At 61.0% G+C, this 16127-nt stretch overlaps 2 protein-coding genes across 2 annotated transcripts in view; one reads left to right on the forward strand and one right to left on the reverse strand.

The window, feature by feature from the left end:
- Positions 1–8647, reverse strand: part of SETDB1 (SET domain bifurcated histone lysine methyltransferase 1) — a 42551-nt gene extending 33904 nt beyond the window's left edge. Inside the window, 5 exon segments of the mRNA XM_054397018.1 lie at positions 2694–2861; positions 3853–3952; positions 5123–5143; positions 5449–5629; positions 8396–8647. Of these exon segments, the coding sequence (XP_054252993.1) occupies positions 2694–2861; positions 3853–3952; positions 5123–5143; positions 5449–5629; positions 8396–8607 (682 nt within the window). The 5' untranslated portion in view covers positions 8608–8647.
- Positions 8648–13930: 5283 nt separating this feature from the next.
- ARNT (aryl hydrocarbon receptor nuclear translocator) overlaps positions 13931–16127 on the forward strand; it is a 46773-nt gene continuing 44576 nt past the window's right edge. The window contains exon 1 of the mRNA XM_054396921.1: positions 13931–13963. Within this exon, the coding sequence (XP_054252896.1) occupies positions 13939–13963 (25 nt within the window). The 5' untranslated portion in view covers positions 13931–13938. The remainder of the gene's footprint in view (positions 13964–16127) is intronic.

A 16127-nucleotide genomic window follows, 5' to 3' on the forward strand; every position in this document is an offset into this window, starting at 1 on the left:
CCTTCCAGCCCCTCCAGATCCCTCCTGGAACAGAGGCTCCAGAACTGGACACAGAGCTCCAGGAGTGGTCTCAGCAGAGTGGAGCAGAGGAGGAGAATCTCCTCCCTCCCCTCTGGCCACACTTCTCCTGCTGCAGCCCAGGCTCTGCTTGGCTCTCTGGGCTGCAAGTGCTCCCTGGGGGCTCCTGTTGAGCTTCTCCTCCCCCAGCACCCCCAAGGCCTTTTCTCCAGGGCTGCTCTCCAGCCACTCCCTGCCCAGCCTGTAGCAGTGCTTGGGATTGCCCTGAGCCAGCTGCAGGACCTTGCCCTTGGCCTTGTTGAACCTCCTGAGGTTGGCTTGGGGCCAGCTCTGCAGCCTGCCCAGGTCCCTCTGGATGGATCCCTTCCCTCCAGCCTCTCCAGGTCCCTCTGGATGGATCCCTTCCCTCCAGCCTCTCCAGGTCCCTCTGGATGGATCCCTTCCCTCCAGCCTCTCCAGGTCCCTCTGGATGGATCCCTTCCCTCGAGCCTCTCCAGGTCCCTCTGGATGGATCCCTTCCCTCCAGCCTCTCCAGGTCCCTCTGGATGGATCCCTTCCCTCCAGCCTCTCCAGGTCCCTCTGGATGGATCCCTTCCCTTGGTGCCATCAGCAAACCTGCTGAGGGTGGACTCAGTGCCATGTCCATGGCACAGACAAAGATGCTGAACAAGCCTGGTCCCAGGACTGATCCCTGAGGGACTCCACTTGTCCCTGGCCTCCACTGGGACATGGAGCCATTGACAGCCACTCTTGGGGTGCAGCCATCAAACCAGTTCTTTATCCATCTCGTGGTCCACCCATCAAACCCCTGTGGTTGCAAGAGGCCTGGCATGTGGTGGAGCTCAGATCTTAACCCAGCACTGCCCAGGGCATTGCCAGCAGAGGACAGTCAGGGAGGGAGGGAATGGTTTGGGCTGGAGGAGAGCTTGGAGGTCATGGAGTCCAAGCATGAACCCAGCACTGCCCCAGGGCACCACCAAGCCATGGCCCTCAGCACCACAGCTCCAGGGCTTGGGAACCCCTCCGGGGATGGGGACTCCACCACTGCCCTGGGCAGCCTGGGCCAGGCCTGGACAACCCTCAAGGGGCAGAAATTGGTCCTCATGGACACCCTGAACCTGCCCTGGGGCAGCTTGAGGCCATCTCCTCTGCTCCTGTCCCTTGTACCTTGGGAGCCCAACCCCCCCTGGCTGCAGCCTCCTCTCAGGAGCTGCAGAGAGCAATGAGGTCTCCCTCAGCCTCCTCTTCTGCAGCCTCCCCACCCCCAGCTCCCTCAGCTGCTCCTCCCCAGCCTCTTCTCCAGACCCTTCCCCACCTCTCTTGCCCTTCTCTGCACCTGCTCCAGCTCCTCAATGTCCTTCCTGAAGTGAGGAGCCCAAAACTGAAGCCCTCAAGCTCTCTGTGTCCATCTCTGCAGTGCCAAACTAACCCCAGGGGCTGGGCTTGGGTTTTTCTGTCCTGCAGATCCAAGTGTGCCTGCCACCAGCTGACAGTGCAGGCCAGTGGCTGCACCCCAGGAGGGCAAATCAACCCCAACTCAGGATACCAGCACAAGAGGCTGGAGGAGTGTCTGCCAACAGGGTAAGCAGGGAGACCTCTCCTCCTTCAACCCCACAACCCAGCCTCTGATGCTGCCAGAGGAGCCCTTGAGCAGAGCTGCCTCTGCTCTTAATTCATCTGCTCACCTCTGGGCCAGGATCACAGTTCCCAGGATGGAGGAGTTGGGAAGGGAGCTCTGGAGATCATCTCCTCCAACCCCCCCCTGCTCCAGCAGGGCACCCCCAGCTGTGCCCAGCAGCACAGTGCCCAGGGGGGGTTGGAAGCTCTCCACACCAGGAGACTCCACAACCTCTCTGGGCAGCCTGCTCCAGGCCTCCAGCAGCCTCACCCCAAACAACTTTCTCCTCCTGCTCAGCTCCAACCTCCTGCCCTCCACTCTCTGCCCCTTGCCCCTTGGCACCACTCAGCAGATGCCAGCCCCAGCCTCTTGCCCCCCACAGCCCCTTCAGCTCTTGCTCAGCACTCAGCAGCTCCCCTCTGGGGCTGCTCTTCTGCAGCCTCTCAGCCTTTGCTCCTCACACAGCTGCTCCAGGCCCCTCAGCAGCTTCCCAGCCTCCCCTGCACTCTCTCCAGGAGCTCCCAGGCCCTCTGCAACTGGGGGGAGCCCAGCACTGGCCCCAGCACTCCACAGGGGTCCTCAGCAGGGCACAGCACAGCACAGCAGAGGGGCAGCAGAACCTCCCTTGCCCTGCTGCCCACACTCTGCTGACTGCCCCCAGCACACCCTTGGGGGCTCCTTGCTGTCCCTGAAGCTTCCCAGCTCCTTCTCCCAGACTCAGCTGTGCCACCTGCTGGATCTTTCTCAGAGGGCAGGGAGGGTTTCACAGAGTCCCTGCACCCTCACACCAACGAATTTTCTCCTCCACTTGAGATGGCACCTCCTGGGTTCCAGTTTGTGCCCACTGCCCCTTGGGCACCACTGCCCTTTAGCTTTTGCTCTTTCAGCCCAGCCTGACACCCTGCACCCTTCTGAACTCACTGCAAAGCCTCCCAGCAGTGCCCTTGGAAGGTCAGACACCCTGGTGGGAGATGTCCCTCCCTGGCTGATGGCCACCACCCACCCACAGCTTAGGGCAAGCCCCAGGCAGAGTGGTGGCAGCAAGCCTGGCACCTACCCACGGTCTGGATGGCAATGAGGGTCCCTTTGTGCCACGTTTTGGTTCTCTTCTTGCCCAAGATCCTCATGCCAAGGTTCAGGTCTCCATCATTGCTGAGGTCACTCCCAGTTGCTGCAGAGCCAAGGGGCTGGACAGGGCCAGGAGTTTCCTGAGGGGTTTGTGCAGCTACCCGAAGGAAGAAGAGAAGTTGAGTTAGAAATGGCCCCAGAGGCTCTCCCTCTGCTGTACACATCTGGAAGAACATCTGCTGGATCCAAGCTGAGGGCTCCTGGCTTCCCTTCACCCCACTCAGCCTCAGCACCCCAAGTTTTACAGGAGGGAACAATCCCCAGTGAGGGCTAAAGCTCATGGAAAAGCTTTTGTGATGTTGTGGAACCTGCACCACTCGGGAAGGTCTTCAAGGAAAGGAGGAATTTGAGCTGGATGTGTCCTAAGAGGTCTTTCCAGCAGGGGGATTCCAGTTGGGGCTGTTGAGCCTGGAGAGGAAGTCACCAAGAGGAGCAGAGGATGGAGAACCTCCCCTGTGGGGCTGTTGAGGCTGGAGAGGAGAAGGCTCCAGGGAGAGCTCAAAGCAGCCTTGCAGTGCCTGAAGGGCTCCAGGAGAGCTGGGGAGGGAATTCTGAAAGGGGCTGGGAGAGCCAGGCTGAGGGACAATGGCTTTGAGCTGGGAGAGAGGAGATTGAGAGTGGAGAGGAGGAAGAAATTGTTGAGAGTGAGGCTGAGCCTGGCACAGGTTGCCCAGGGAGGCTGTGGCTGCCCCCTCCCTGGAGGTGTTCCAGGACCAGGCTGGATGAGGCCTTGGGCTGGTGGGAGGTGTCCCTGGGCATGGCAGGGGCTTGGAGCTGGCTGAGCTTTGAGCTCCCTTCCAACCCAACCCTTTCCATGACTATGGAACAAGAGATTTGCTTCTTCAGAAGGCAAACCAGGCAGGCCCAAGGTGAGGGAGCCCTGGGGCAGGCTGCCCAGAGAGGTTGTGGAGTCTCCTGCTCTGGAGCCTTTCCTGTGTTCCTGTGTGCCCTGCCCTGGGTGCCCCTGCCCTGGCAGGGGGCTTGGCCTGGCTGACCTCCAGAGGTCCCTTCCAACCTCCACCATTCCCTGGCTCTGTGGTTCCATGAGGGACACACAGAGGGGAGGCAGCCCCGGGGGGGGCTCTCACCTTTTTGTGCATCTTGGCCATTTGCTTTCCTGTTGACAGCATCCATGAACTTCTGAACATCCTGGGCAGACTTCCTCATGGCAGCCATGGCCTCCCGCAGCTGGAGGAGAAGAGGAGGAGGAGGAGAGGAGGAGGAGGAGGAGGAAGAGAGGAGGAGGAGGAGGAGGAAGAGAGGAGGAGGAGGAGGAGGAAGAGAGGAGGAGGAAGAGAGGAGGAGGAAGAGAGGAGGAGGAGGAGGAGGAAGAGAGGAGGAGGAAGAGAGGAGGAGGAAGAGAGGAGGAGGAAGAGAGGGAAGAGAGGAGGAGGAGGGGAGGAAGAGAGGAGGAGGAGGAGGGAGGAAGAGGAGGAGGAGGGGAGGAAGAGAGGAGGAGGAGGAGGAGGAAGAGAGGAGGAGGAGGAGGAGGAAGAGAGGAGGAGGAGGAGGAAGAGAGGAGGAGGAGGAGGAGGAAGAGAGGAGGAGGAGGAGGAGGAAGAGAGGAGGAGGAGGAGGAGGAAGAGAGGAGGAGGAGGAGGAGGAAGAGAGGAGGAGGAGGAGGAGGAAGAGAGGAGGAGGAGGAGGAGGAGAGAGGAGGAGGAGGAGGAGGAAGAGAGGAGGAGGAGGAGGAGGAAGAGAAGGAGGAGGAGGAGGAGGAAGAGAAGGAGGAGGAGGAAGAGAGAGGAGGAGGAGGAGGAGGAAGAGAGGAGGAGGAGGAGGAAGAGAGGAGGAGGAGGAAGAGAGGAGGAGGAGGAGGAAGAGAGGAGGAGGAGGAGGAAGAGAGGAGGAGGAGGAGGAGGAAGAGAGGAGGAGGAGGAAGAGAGGAGGAGGAGGAGGAAGAGAGGAGGAGGAGGAGGAGGAAGAGAGGAGGAGGAGGAGGAGGAAGAGAGGAGGAGGAGGAGGAGGAAGAGAGGAGGAGGAGGAGGAGGAAGAGAGGAGGAGGAGGAGGAGGAAGAGAGGAGGAGGAGGAGGAGGAGAGAGGAGGAGGAGGAGGAGGAAGAGAGGAGGAGGAGGAGGAGGAAGAGAGGAGGAGGAGGAGGAGGAAGAGAGGAGGAGGAGGAGGAGGAAGAGAGGAGGAGGAGGAGGAGGAAGAGAGGAGGAGGAGGAGGAGGAAGAGAGGAGGAGGAGGAGGAGGAAGAGAGGAGGAGGAGGAGGAGGAAGAGAGGAGGAGGAGGAGGAGGAGGAGGAAGGAGAGAGAAAAGATGAAGAGCTTTGTGCCTCTTTTTTGCTGTCCTAAGCCTTCCAAGCAGAGCCCTGCTTCAGAAGCAGGCTGCAGTCAGAGCTTCCCCAACTCACCAGATTCTGATCCTTGCTGATCTTGGGATTGCTGCTGGCTGTGGTTAAAGAGAAGGACAAAAAAGTGGTTTTAAAAATCCCTCCTGGTGGAGATCTAAAGAAGAAGGGGCAGAGGAAAGCCTCCATTCAGAAGCCTTCTCAAGCCAACTCAAGCATTGGCATTTCTGGCTGCCCACACAGCAGGAGATGTTCCTCAGGAGCTGCTGGCTCCTACCTGCTCCAACTTTACACCATCCTCCCTCTGGTCCCTCTCATTCCCAAGCCCCTCCAGGCCATCCTCAGGTCTCCATCCCTCCCCTCAGTGCTGTGTGATGCAAGGAAGATACTCAACTGTGCTTCCAGCCTGAGTCCATGCTCATGACATCATCATCCTCCTCCTCATCCGGGATCTCAATCACTTCCATGGCCTTGGCAGCTGAGTCCTCGTCCTCGGAGCTGCTCTCCCGGTACTGGAGGCCCAGCTTGGAGTAAAGATCCTTCACCAGGAGCTCACATTTGTCAATGGCTCTAGGGGACAGGGACAGGCCCTGTGAGCCCAGCTGAGTGGATCAGGAGAGACAAGGTCACAGGATCCCAAGAAGTGAGGAAGAAAGGGAAGGAGATCACAGGATCACAGATCTGAGGATGTGAGGGGTTGGAAGGGAGCTCTGGAGATCCTCGAGTCCAACCCTACCCCTGCCAGAGCAGGAGCACAGAATCCAGCACAGGTCCCACAGGAACACATCCAGAGGGGGCTGGGAAGGCTCCAGGGCAGGAGACTCCACAACCTCTCTGGGCAGCCTGCTCCAGGGCTCTGGGAGCCTCCCAGGGCAGAAGTTCCTCCTCCTGCTGAGCTGGAACCTCCTGGGCTGCAGTTTCCATCCAGTGCCCCTTGGCCTGTGCCAGGGCACAGCTGAGCAGAGCCTGGCCCTGGCCCCTCCCTGCTGACCCCCAGCCCTCAGCTATTGATTAGGCATTGATCAGATCCCTCTCAGCCTTCTCCTCTCCACACTAACCACCCCCAGGGCTCTCAGCCTCTCCTCCCCAGGCAGTGCTCCAGGCCCTTCCTCATCCTTGCAGCCCTCCCTGGGACTCTCCCCAGCAGATCCCTGTCCCTCCTGACCTGGGGAGCCCAGAGCTGGATGCAATATTCCAGGTGAGGTCTCCCCAGGGCAGAGCAGAGTGGGAGGAGAACCTCCCTGGATCTGCTGGACACACTCTGCTGAATGCAGTTGAGCACAGCTCAGTGGGCAAGAAGACCCCAGGTGAGCCCAGGTGAGTGGGCAAGAAGACCCCAGGTGAGCCCAGGTGAGTGGGCAAGAAGACCCCAGGTGAGCTCAGATCTCTGGACCAGGAGCCCTCAGCTGAGCTCAGATCTCTGGACCAGGAGTCCTCAGCTGAGCTCAGATCTCTGAACCAGGAGTCCTCAGCTGAGCTCAGATCTCTGGACCAGGAGCCCTCAGCTGAGCTCAGATCTCTGGACCAGGAGCCCTCAGCTGAGCTCAGATCTCTGGACCAGGAGCCCTCAGCTGAGCTCAGATCTCTGGACCAGGAGCCCCCAGCTGAGCTCAGATCTCTGGACCAGGAGCCCTCAGCTGAGCTCAGATCTCTGGACCAGGAGCCCTCAGCTGAGCTCAGATCTCTGGACCAGGAGTCCTCAGCTGAGCTCAGATCTCTGGACCAGGAGTCCTCAGCTGAGCTCAGATCTCTGGACCAGGAGCCCTCAGCTGAGCTCAGATCTCTGGACCAGAAGCCCCCAGCTGAGCTCAGATCTCTGAACCAGGAGTCCTCAGCTGAGCTCAGATCTCTGGACCAGGAGCCCCCAGCTGAGCTCAGATCTCTGAACCAGGAGTCCTCAGCTGAGCTCAGATCTCTGAACCAGGAGTCCTCAGCTGAGCTCAGATCTCTGAACCAGAAGCCCCCAGCTGAGCTCAGATCTCTGGACCAGGAGCCCTCAGCTGAGCTCAGATCTCTGGACCAGGAGTCCTCAGCTGAGCTCAGATCTCTGGACCAGGAGCCCTCAGCTGAGCTCAGATCTCTGGACCAGAAGCCCCCAGCTGAGCTCAGATCTCTGAACCAGGAGTCCTCAGCTGAGCTCAGATCTCTGGACCAGGAGCCCCCAGCTGAGCTCAGATCTCTGAACCAGGAGTCCTCAGCTGAGCTCAGATCTCTGAACCAGGAGTCCTCAGCTGAGCTCAGATCTCTGAACCAGAAGCCCCCAGCTGAGCTCAGATCTCTGGACCAGGAGCCCTCAGCTGAGCTCAGATCTCTGGACCAGGAGCCCTCAGCTGAGCTCAGATCTCTGGACCAGGAGCCCCCAGGTGAGCTCAGATCTCTGGACCAGGAGCCCTCAGCTGAGCTCAGATCTCTGGACCAGGAGTCCTCAGCTGAGCTCAGATCTCTGGACCAGGAGCCCTCAGCTGAGCCCAGATCTCTGAACCAGGAGCCCCCAGCTGAGCTCAGATCTCTGGACCAGGAGCCCCCAGCTGAGCTCAGATCTCTGAACCAGGAGTCCTCAGCTGAGCTCAGATCTCTGAACCAGGAGCCCCCAGCTGAGCTCAGATCTCTGGACCAGGAGCCCCCAGCTGAGCTCAGATCTCTGAACCAGGAGTCCTCAGCTGAGCTCAGATCTCTGAACCAGGAGCCCCCAGCTGAGCTCAGATCTCTGGACCAGGAGCCCCCAGCTGAGCTCAGATCTCTGGACCAGGAGCCCTCAGCTGAGCTCAGATCTCTGAACCAGGAGTCCTCAGCTGAGCTCAGATCTCTGAACCAGGAGTCCTCAGCTGAGCTCAGATCTCTGGACCAGGAGCCCTCAGCTGAGCTCAGATCTCTGGACCAGAAGCCCCCAGCTGAGCTCAGATCTCTGGACCAGGAGCCCCCAGCTGAGCTCAGATCTCTGAACCAGGAGCCCTCAGCTGAGCTCAGATCTCTGGACCAGGAGCCCCCAGCTGAGCTCAGATCTCTGGACCAGGAGCCCCCAGCTGAGCTCAGATCTCTGGACCAGGAGCCCCCAGCTGAGCTCAGATCTCTGGACCAGGAGCCCCCAGCTGAGCCCAGGTGCCCATCCCACACCAGCACAGCACCAAGCAGGAACTGCTGAGGGATCCCAGCCCTGACAAGCTGAGGGAAGAGCCTTTGGCTTAACCCCCCTCAGGGGAAGCATCTTCCCTCCTCCCTCCAGAGCCCCACTCAGAGGAGCTGCTGCTGAACCCCAGGGGTGTGTGCAGAGTGAAGAGGAAGGGGCAGCAGCAGCAGGGCACCTGCCCAGGCTCTGGCATTCCAAGAGCTTCCCACCTGGAAGCGTCATCGAAGAGCCGGTCGACTCCAGCCACCTCCTCCTCCTTCTGCTTCACACACTGCTCCAGCTCCTCCAGCTGCTGCTTCCTCTGCTTCACACCCTCAAACTTCTCCAGCTCTTTGTCAATGATCTCCTGGAGCTCCTCCATGGAGATCCCCAGCTCCTCCATCACCTCCTGCTGCAGCTCTCTGATCTCCTGCGAATCCATTGCCGAGCTGCCCGGGAAGGGAGGGGAAAGGGCTGCTGGAACCTCCCTGCTGCAGCACAGCCTCTGAGCTGAGAGCAGCTGAGAGCCCAGGCAGGAAGAGGAAAGCTCTGTGGGGTGTGAAGGAGCCAAAAGGAAGCCAAGGGTGAGCAAACCACGGAGCCAGGCGGCCAGCCAGGGACCCCTGGGGCTTCCCCTCAGCTCTGCATGGAGCAGCTTTAAGCTTCACCACCTCACTGCCTTCTCCTCCCCCTCCAGAGCTGCAGAGAATTCCCAACCCTCTGCCTCAAGCCAGGAGAGAATCCACACAGAGATCTTCCCAACTGCCCCACAGCAACCCCCAGAGGAGCTCTTCCCTTCCCCCTGCTTGTGGTGGTCAAGGGCCCTGATGGTCTCCAGCCCCCACGTCCCCCTTTGAGCTGGGCCTGCAGACCACCCCTCCAAGGCTGCACCACTTCCAAGCCTCCCCCTGCCCACCCCTCACACACCTCCCCCTGCCCACCCCTCACACACCTCCCCCTGCCCACCCCTCACACACCTCCCCCTGCCCACCCCTCACACACCTCCCCCTGCCCACCCCTCACACACCTTCCCCCTGCCCACCCCTCACACACCTCCCCCTGCCCACCCCTCCACACCTTCCCCCTGCCCACCCCTCAGACACCTTCCCCCTGTGCTCTCTGCTCTCCCCTCAGCTTCCCTCTACCTGAGTCCCCTCTCAGCTCACTCACAGAATCACAGCTTGGAAGGGACCCCAAGGATCATCTGCTCTCCCCCCTCCTCCCTATCACCTCCTGCTCCTCTGCTTTCCCTGTCCCACCTCCCCCTTCTCTCTCCAGCCCCATGCAGCTTCCCCCCTGCCCACATTCCCCTTCTGGCTGCTTTCCTGCAAAGAGATTGCACAGCCCCCCCCAGACACCTCCCAGCTGCACCCCAGGGGCCCCTGGCAGCCCCCCAAGCCCTCCTGCAGCCCAAGCCCTCTCCACCCTCCCGCCCCCCGCTCCCGGCTCCCTCAGCCTCTCTCTTACACCCTGATGTGTGGATCAGCTGCTGCCAAAGTCCCACACCCACAGCCCCCCATTCCTGACCTGCCCCTCAGAACCCTCCCGGGCCAGCTCCTCTTGCTCTCTTTTCACCCCAGCACCCTCCGAGAGCCCTCACCCCACCTCCCCTGCCCCTCTCAGCCCCACACTCCCCTGCCCAACCCCCCTCTGCCTCACCCCCCTCCTCCCCGCTGGCCCCCGAGTCCTCCCCCGATCCCCCTGCCCCGCAGCCCAGCCCTGGTCTCAGGGTCCCCTCCCACACCTCCCCGCCCGGTTCCCCTTGCCGCCCCCCAGCGCCTTCTGCTCCCCATTCGCCTCCCCAGCAGCCCCCACCCCGCCATGCCCTGCCGCACAGCCTCCCCTTTGCCCCCAGCCGCGCTGCCTCCCTCGCCCCCGCTGCCTCCCGCGCCGCCCTTCCCCTTCCCCATCTCCTTCCCCTGCCCCTGCCCCTTCCTCTTCCCCTTCCTCTCAGCCCCCAGGAGCACCCCGCACTCACCGCGGCCCGGGGCGCAGGAGCAGAAAGGAGGCACCGGCCGGGGGCCGAGCGCAAACCGGAAGCGCTCGGATGTCACTTCCGGTAAAACACTGCCCCGCTCCCCCCGCCGGCGGCACTGCGCATGCGCGCAGGGGCGCAGCCAGAGGCTCTTAAAGGGGCCGCGCTCTGGAAAAGGAGAAGTGGGGGGGGCTGGAACGGGCCGGGGAGGGAGGGAGGGAGGGAGGGAGGGAGGGAGGGCGGGCTGGCTGGCTGGCTGGCTGGCTGGGAGGGGGCCAGGCAGGGAGTCAGGTAGGCCCTGAGGGGGTGCTAGGCAGCCCTGGAGCTGATGTGGTGTCTGGGGAGGGGGAATGGGACCTGGGGGTACTGGTGGCTCAGAGGTGGTAGGGCTTGGAGGGGCTTAGGGGGGCAATGGGGAGCACTGAGGGTGCTGGAGGGGGGTCTAGGGAAGGTGCTGAGTGGCTCTGAGGGTCCTGGGTGGCAATGGGGAGCACTGAGGGTGCTGGGGGGGATCTAGGGAAGGAGCTGGGTGGCAATGGGGAGCACTGAGGGTGCTGGGGGGGGGGTCTAGGGAAGGTGCTGGGTGGCTCTGGTGCAGGGGCTGAGGGCTTTGGTGTGCTGGGGTGGGCTGGGGGGTGGTCGGGGGGCTGGGCTGGGGGCTGGGGGCGTGCTGGGGGTGGGGGCAGCTGGCCCCAGCCCTCAGCTGATCTCCTCCTCCCAGGTGGAGGTGGGGATGGCACTGTAGGGGTCTAGGATCAGCCTGGCACAGCGAACCAGCATGGCCAGGAGGAAGAGGAAGGTCAGCACCACGAAGGCCATGGCCAAGCCCTTGTCCACGTCCACTGCTGGCACCACCGTGGGGGTCTCCATGGGGCTGTCCCTCAGGTGTGGGACCTCCCCCCCCCTGCTGCCCAGCTGCTGGTTTTGAGGGGGAGGAGGGGTAGGGAGGCAGAGGTGGGATAGGCAGGAGCTGAGCTGCTGGTGCTGGGGAGGAGAGTTGGGGAGGGTTGGGGTTAGGGTTAGGGTTGGTTAGGGTTGGGGTTAGGGGCTGGTTAGGGGCTGGTTAGGGCTGGTTGGGCTTGGTTAGGGGTTGGGCTTGGTTAGGGGTTGGGCTTGGTTAGGGTTGGGCTTGGTTAGGGTTGGTTAGGGTAGGGGTTAGGGGTTGGTTGGGGGTTGGTTAGGGGTTGGGTAGGGGTTGGGGTTGATTGGGGTTGGTTGGGGTTGGTTAGGGGTTAAGGGTTAGGGGTGGGTTAAGGGTTAGGGGTGGGTTAGGGGTGGGTTAGAGGTTAGGGTTTAGGGTTATGGGTTGGTCAGGGGTTGGGGATTAGGTGGTAGGGGTTATGGATGAGGGCTGGTCAGGGTCAGGGTTGGTCAAGGGTCAGGGCTGGTCAGGGGCTGGTCAGGGGTCAGGGCTGGTCAGGGTTAGGGTTGGTCAGAGGTTAAGGTTATCTCACCCTTCCACCCTCCCTTCCCTGCCCTGCTTCCTGCCTTCCCAGGACCAGATTCATGGATTCCCAGAATGGTTTGGGTTGGAAGGGACCTTGCAGACCCTCTAGTTCCAAACACCCTCCCTTGCCATGGCACAGGGCCACCCTGTGGAGTTCTTCTCCTTCCACAGGACCCCCCAGTCCCAACTTTTTGGTGCCACGAGGGCTTGGCTGAACCCTCCCAGGAGTTGGAAGCCAGGCCAGGAGAGAAATAAAAGCCAGCAGTAAGGAAAGAGGGCTGGGAAAGGAGGAAGGTTGGTTGCTGAGGAGAGACATTTGTGGCTCCTTGGACCCACAGACCATGGGAATCCCTCCAGGCCTTGGCTTCATCCCATGTGGGGCAGTTCCTTACCTCCCTCTGGACAGACAGATGGAGGCTGTGCCCTTCTCCCTGGCTCTCTCTCTGTCCCTAGCTGTGGGTCCCTGCTCTCACCATCCCTTGGGCCTTCATGAATACTTCAGGAAGGTGCTGGTGTTGCCTTTCAGAGGCTCCCAGAGGATTAAATTCTCCCCCAGCTCTTTCCAGCACCCCCTCAGCCTGGGGTGGGCTGGGAAGGTGAAGGCTCCAGGGTCCGTGCAGGGCTCAGGGGAGGGAACTGGGGAGCATCAGGGAGGCTTTACCCCCAAAACACAGCAGGAGCCTGGTCCTCCTCACCCTGGGAGATACTTCAGAGCTGAGCCTTGGCTCATCTGGGGCTAAGGCAGGGCAAAAACTCTTTGAAAAAGTAACATTTTGGGGTTTGGATCCAGTTGGCCCTTTGGGGGCCTTGCAACAAACCCCGAAGTGGTTTAAAGACCAAGACCCACCCATCCCCACCCCTGCCCTCGGGATTTGTTTGGATTTTCCCCCTCCAAGAAGAAAAGAAGTCATTTGAAGCAGAGGAGCCTGGCTTGGTGGAGCTTTGGCACCCCACAAGTGCCCCCGGGCTGGGTTTGTCTGGTGGTTTGTGGTGGCAAAGGCTGAGGTTTGGGATCCTGCCAGTGCCTGGGGGAGCAGATGTTGGGGAAAAGGGGGACATGGTGCCCAGGGGTGCCTGGCAGGACCCCAGGGGGTTCCCATGTCCCATCTTGGCCCTGACAGTGATCCAGGGGTGCCCAGGGGTGAGATCTGGGCAGCAGCAGTAGTTGAAGCTTTACTGTCCCAGCCCAAGCTCCATGCCCGCTCCGAATCCCCACTTCCAGTCTCTGCCTCAGCCTCCATCCCAGTCCCAACCTCCACCCCAACCTCATCCCAGTCTCAATCCTGATCCCAGTACCAATCCGGCTTCATCCCACTCTCAACCTTCATTCCAGTCCCAATTCCCACCCAAACTTCCATCCCAGACCCAGCCTCCAGCCAGCCTTATCCCAGTCTCAACCCTGATCCCAGTTCCTGTCCCAGCTCCATCCCAGTCTCAACCCTGATCCCAGTTCCTGTCCCAGCTCCATCCCAGTCTCAACCCTGATCCCAGTTCTTGTCCCAGCTCCATCCCAGTCTCAACCCTGATCCCAGTTCCTGTCCCAGCTCCATCCCAGTCTCAACCCTGATCCCAGTTCCTGTCCCAGCTCCATCCCAGTCTCAACCCTGATCCCAGTTCCTGTCCCAGCTCCATCCCAGTCTCGATCCTGATCCCAGTTCTGTCCAGTCCATCCCAGCTCACCATCCCAGTTCCTGTCCAGCTCCATCCCAGTCTCAACCCTGATCCCAGTTCCTGTCCCAGCTCCATCCCAGTCTCAGCCCTAATCCCAGTTCCTGTCCCAGCTCCATCCCAGTCTCAACCCTGATCCCAGTTCCTGTCCCAGCTCCATCCCAGTCTCAGCCCTAATCCCAGTTCCTGTCCCAGCTCCATCCCAGTCTCAACCCTGATCCCAGTTCCTGTCCCAGCTCCATCCCAGTCTCGATCGTGATCCCAGTCCCAGATCTGTCCCCATTTTAGTCCCAGTCCTATCCCAATCCCAGCACAAATCTTCCTTTCCGACCACCCCCTCGTGACGTCACCACCCCGCCTTTTCCCACGCCTCACGCCCGCCCCTTCCCGGAGCCACGCCCCCAAAAAAACTCCGCCTCAACAAAAACCACGCCCCCAGCCACGCCCCCTCCGCGCTCCGGGGCAGGGCCCAGAGGCGCGCACCCAACCCTGCTGTCTGCTCTGGCACCGCCCCCCGCCCCCCTGCCCCGACCAATAGGAGCGCAGCGCCTGCTTGCCGCCCCGCCCCCACGGAGGCAGGTTGGACTGCGCCGCAGCGCTGAGGGTTTTCCTGCGCCGCCATCTTGGCAGCGGCGCTGAGGAGGGAGGCGGGGGGGGGGACGGCTGCCAGTCCCGCGGAGGCCATGGCAGCTACCGCCGCCAACCCGGGTGAGCAGCGGCTGGGCAGGCTGCCGAGAGCACGGCGGGGCCGCCGCCTGCTCCGCGGAGGGACGAGGGAGGCGGGCTGAGGGCACCCCGGGGCGGGCAGGGGGTGCTGAGGGCCGCGGAGAGAGGCAGCGCTCGGCGGAGGGAGGGAGGGAGGGATGGGTCCGGGGAGCCTTCAGGAGGGGCTGAGCTGGCCTGAGCCCCGCGTGGGAGAGGCCCAGGCGGAGCTGAAGGAGTTTTGGAGTGGGTCGAAGGTGTAGAGGCTTTCGAGGAGGCGGGTGAGCTGGGCTGGGGGCTTGGGGGGGGCGAGGGGAGGTTATCGGGGGGCTGGGGGCTGGCCCCGGAGGGGTCTGTGGGTGCCGTGGGATTGGGGGCTGGCCCCGGAGGGGTCTGTGGGTGCCGTGGGATTGGGGGCTGGCCTCGGAGGGGTCTGTGGGTGCCGTGGGGTTGGGGCTTGGGGGCTGGCCCCGGAGGGGTCTGTGGGTGCCGTGGGGCTGGGGTGGGCTGAGTGACACCCTTGGCAAGCTGCGAAGGGCGGGGGGTGCAGAGTGACTCCGCTCGGGGTGCGCCGCAGCAGTGTGGTTGGCAGGCGGCAGAAACTTGCAGGAGGCTTGGGAAGGGAGGAGGAGGAAGCCCCTGTGTGAGGTTGTTATGGTGGGCAGGAAGATCCTTGGGCTTGGTTGTGCTCCCTGAGCTTGAGCACTTGGCATGGGCCCCGCTCTGCTGTAGCTGGTGCTGGGGTCTGGTTTCCATCATCATCCTCCTCCTCCTCCTCCTGGGAGGGAGCAAGCAGCAGTGGGGCTCGGGGTGGGTTTTGACTTTGCTGCTGCGTTGAGGTTTTTCTTGATTAGCAACAACCCAAATGTGAGGAGGAGCTGCTCAAAAAGGATTTTTTGGTTGTTTGGTTTTTTTTTTTTTTTTTTTTTTTTTTTCCCCCACCTCTCCATGAAGTGCTGAGCTGAGTGATTGGGGCATGCCTGAAAGCTGGGAGCAGCTTTGGCACCCTCAGGTTGACAGTTCCAAGTTGGTGGAATTTGATGCAAATCAAATCTTTTGGGGGGTTTCTAGGGTTTGTGGTGGGGAAATGAATGTCTTGGAATAAGGCAGTGTCTGAAGAGCAGAGCTGGAGCTTCTCTGGGGATTTTTTTTTTTTTTTGGGGGGGGGAGGGAGCTGTTTTTCCTTTCTTTTGGTTTGTGGTTTCTTGCCTCTTCTTGCTTGTGGGTTGAGGTTCTGTGATGTGCTTGAGGTTTGTGGAGGCCTGTTTGATGTGACTGCTAAAGGGTTGACTTTTGTCACTCTTAAGGCTGCAGGAGGCTTTAAACATTGAGAAAAAGCCAGGCTGGGTCATTTGTCTGTGGTGGTTCTGGAGGTGAGGATGCAGAGCTTGGGACCTGGAAATCTGTGGTTGTGGTTTCACAGAGCCATCAGAAACATTTCAGTTAGATATGGTGTGGCTGAAAAACAAACCAAACCAAACCAAAACCAACCCAAAGAATTCCAGATGCAGGGTAGCAAAACCCCAAAATGGGTCTGAAATGAAAGCTGTTGGAGCTGTGAGCCCAACCTGCAGCAAAACACCAAAGCTTTGGCTCCCAGCAGTTAGCCCAGGAAACAGAGAAATGGTTTCAAGTAGGAGAACCTTGCCCGTGTGTGGTGGTGGTGCTGGTGCTGGTGTGAGTTCCATCAGGGAGTTCATAGAGTCCCAAACTGGGTTGGGTTGGAAGGGAGCTCAAAGCTCAGCCAGTTCCAACCTCCTGCCATGCCCAGGGACACCTCCCCCCAGCCCAGCTTGCTCAAGGCCTCATCCAGCCTGGTCCTGAACACCTCCAGGGAGGGGACAGCCACAGCCTCCCTGGGCAACCTGTGCCAGGCTCTCCCCAGCCTCACTCTAAGGAATTTCTTCCTCCTCTCCACTCTCAATCTCCTCTCTCCCAGCTCAAAGCCATCATCCCTCATCCTGGCACTCCCAGCCCTTGTCCCAAGTCCCTCCTCAGCTCTCCTGGAGTTCCTTCAGGCACTGGAATTTTGCTCTGAGGTCTCCCTGGAGCCTTCTCCTCTCCAGGCTGAACAGCCCCAACTCCCCACAGGGGAGGTTCTCCATCCTCTGCTCCTCTTGGTGACCTCCTCTGGCCCCTCTCCAGCAGCTCCAGGCCCTCCTTGTGCTGG

The sequence above is a fragment of the Indicator indicator genome, chromosome 40 (assembly GCF_027791375.1).
Source record: "Indicator indicator isolate 239-I01 chromosome 40, UM_Iind_1.1, whole genome shotgun sequence".
In the NCBI taxonomy this organism is placed as follows: Eukaryota; Metazoa; Chordata; class Aves; order Piciformes; family Indicatoridae; genus Indicator; species Indicator indicator.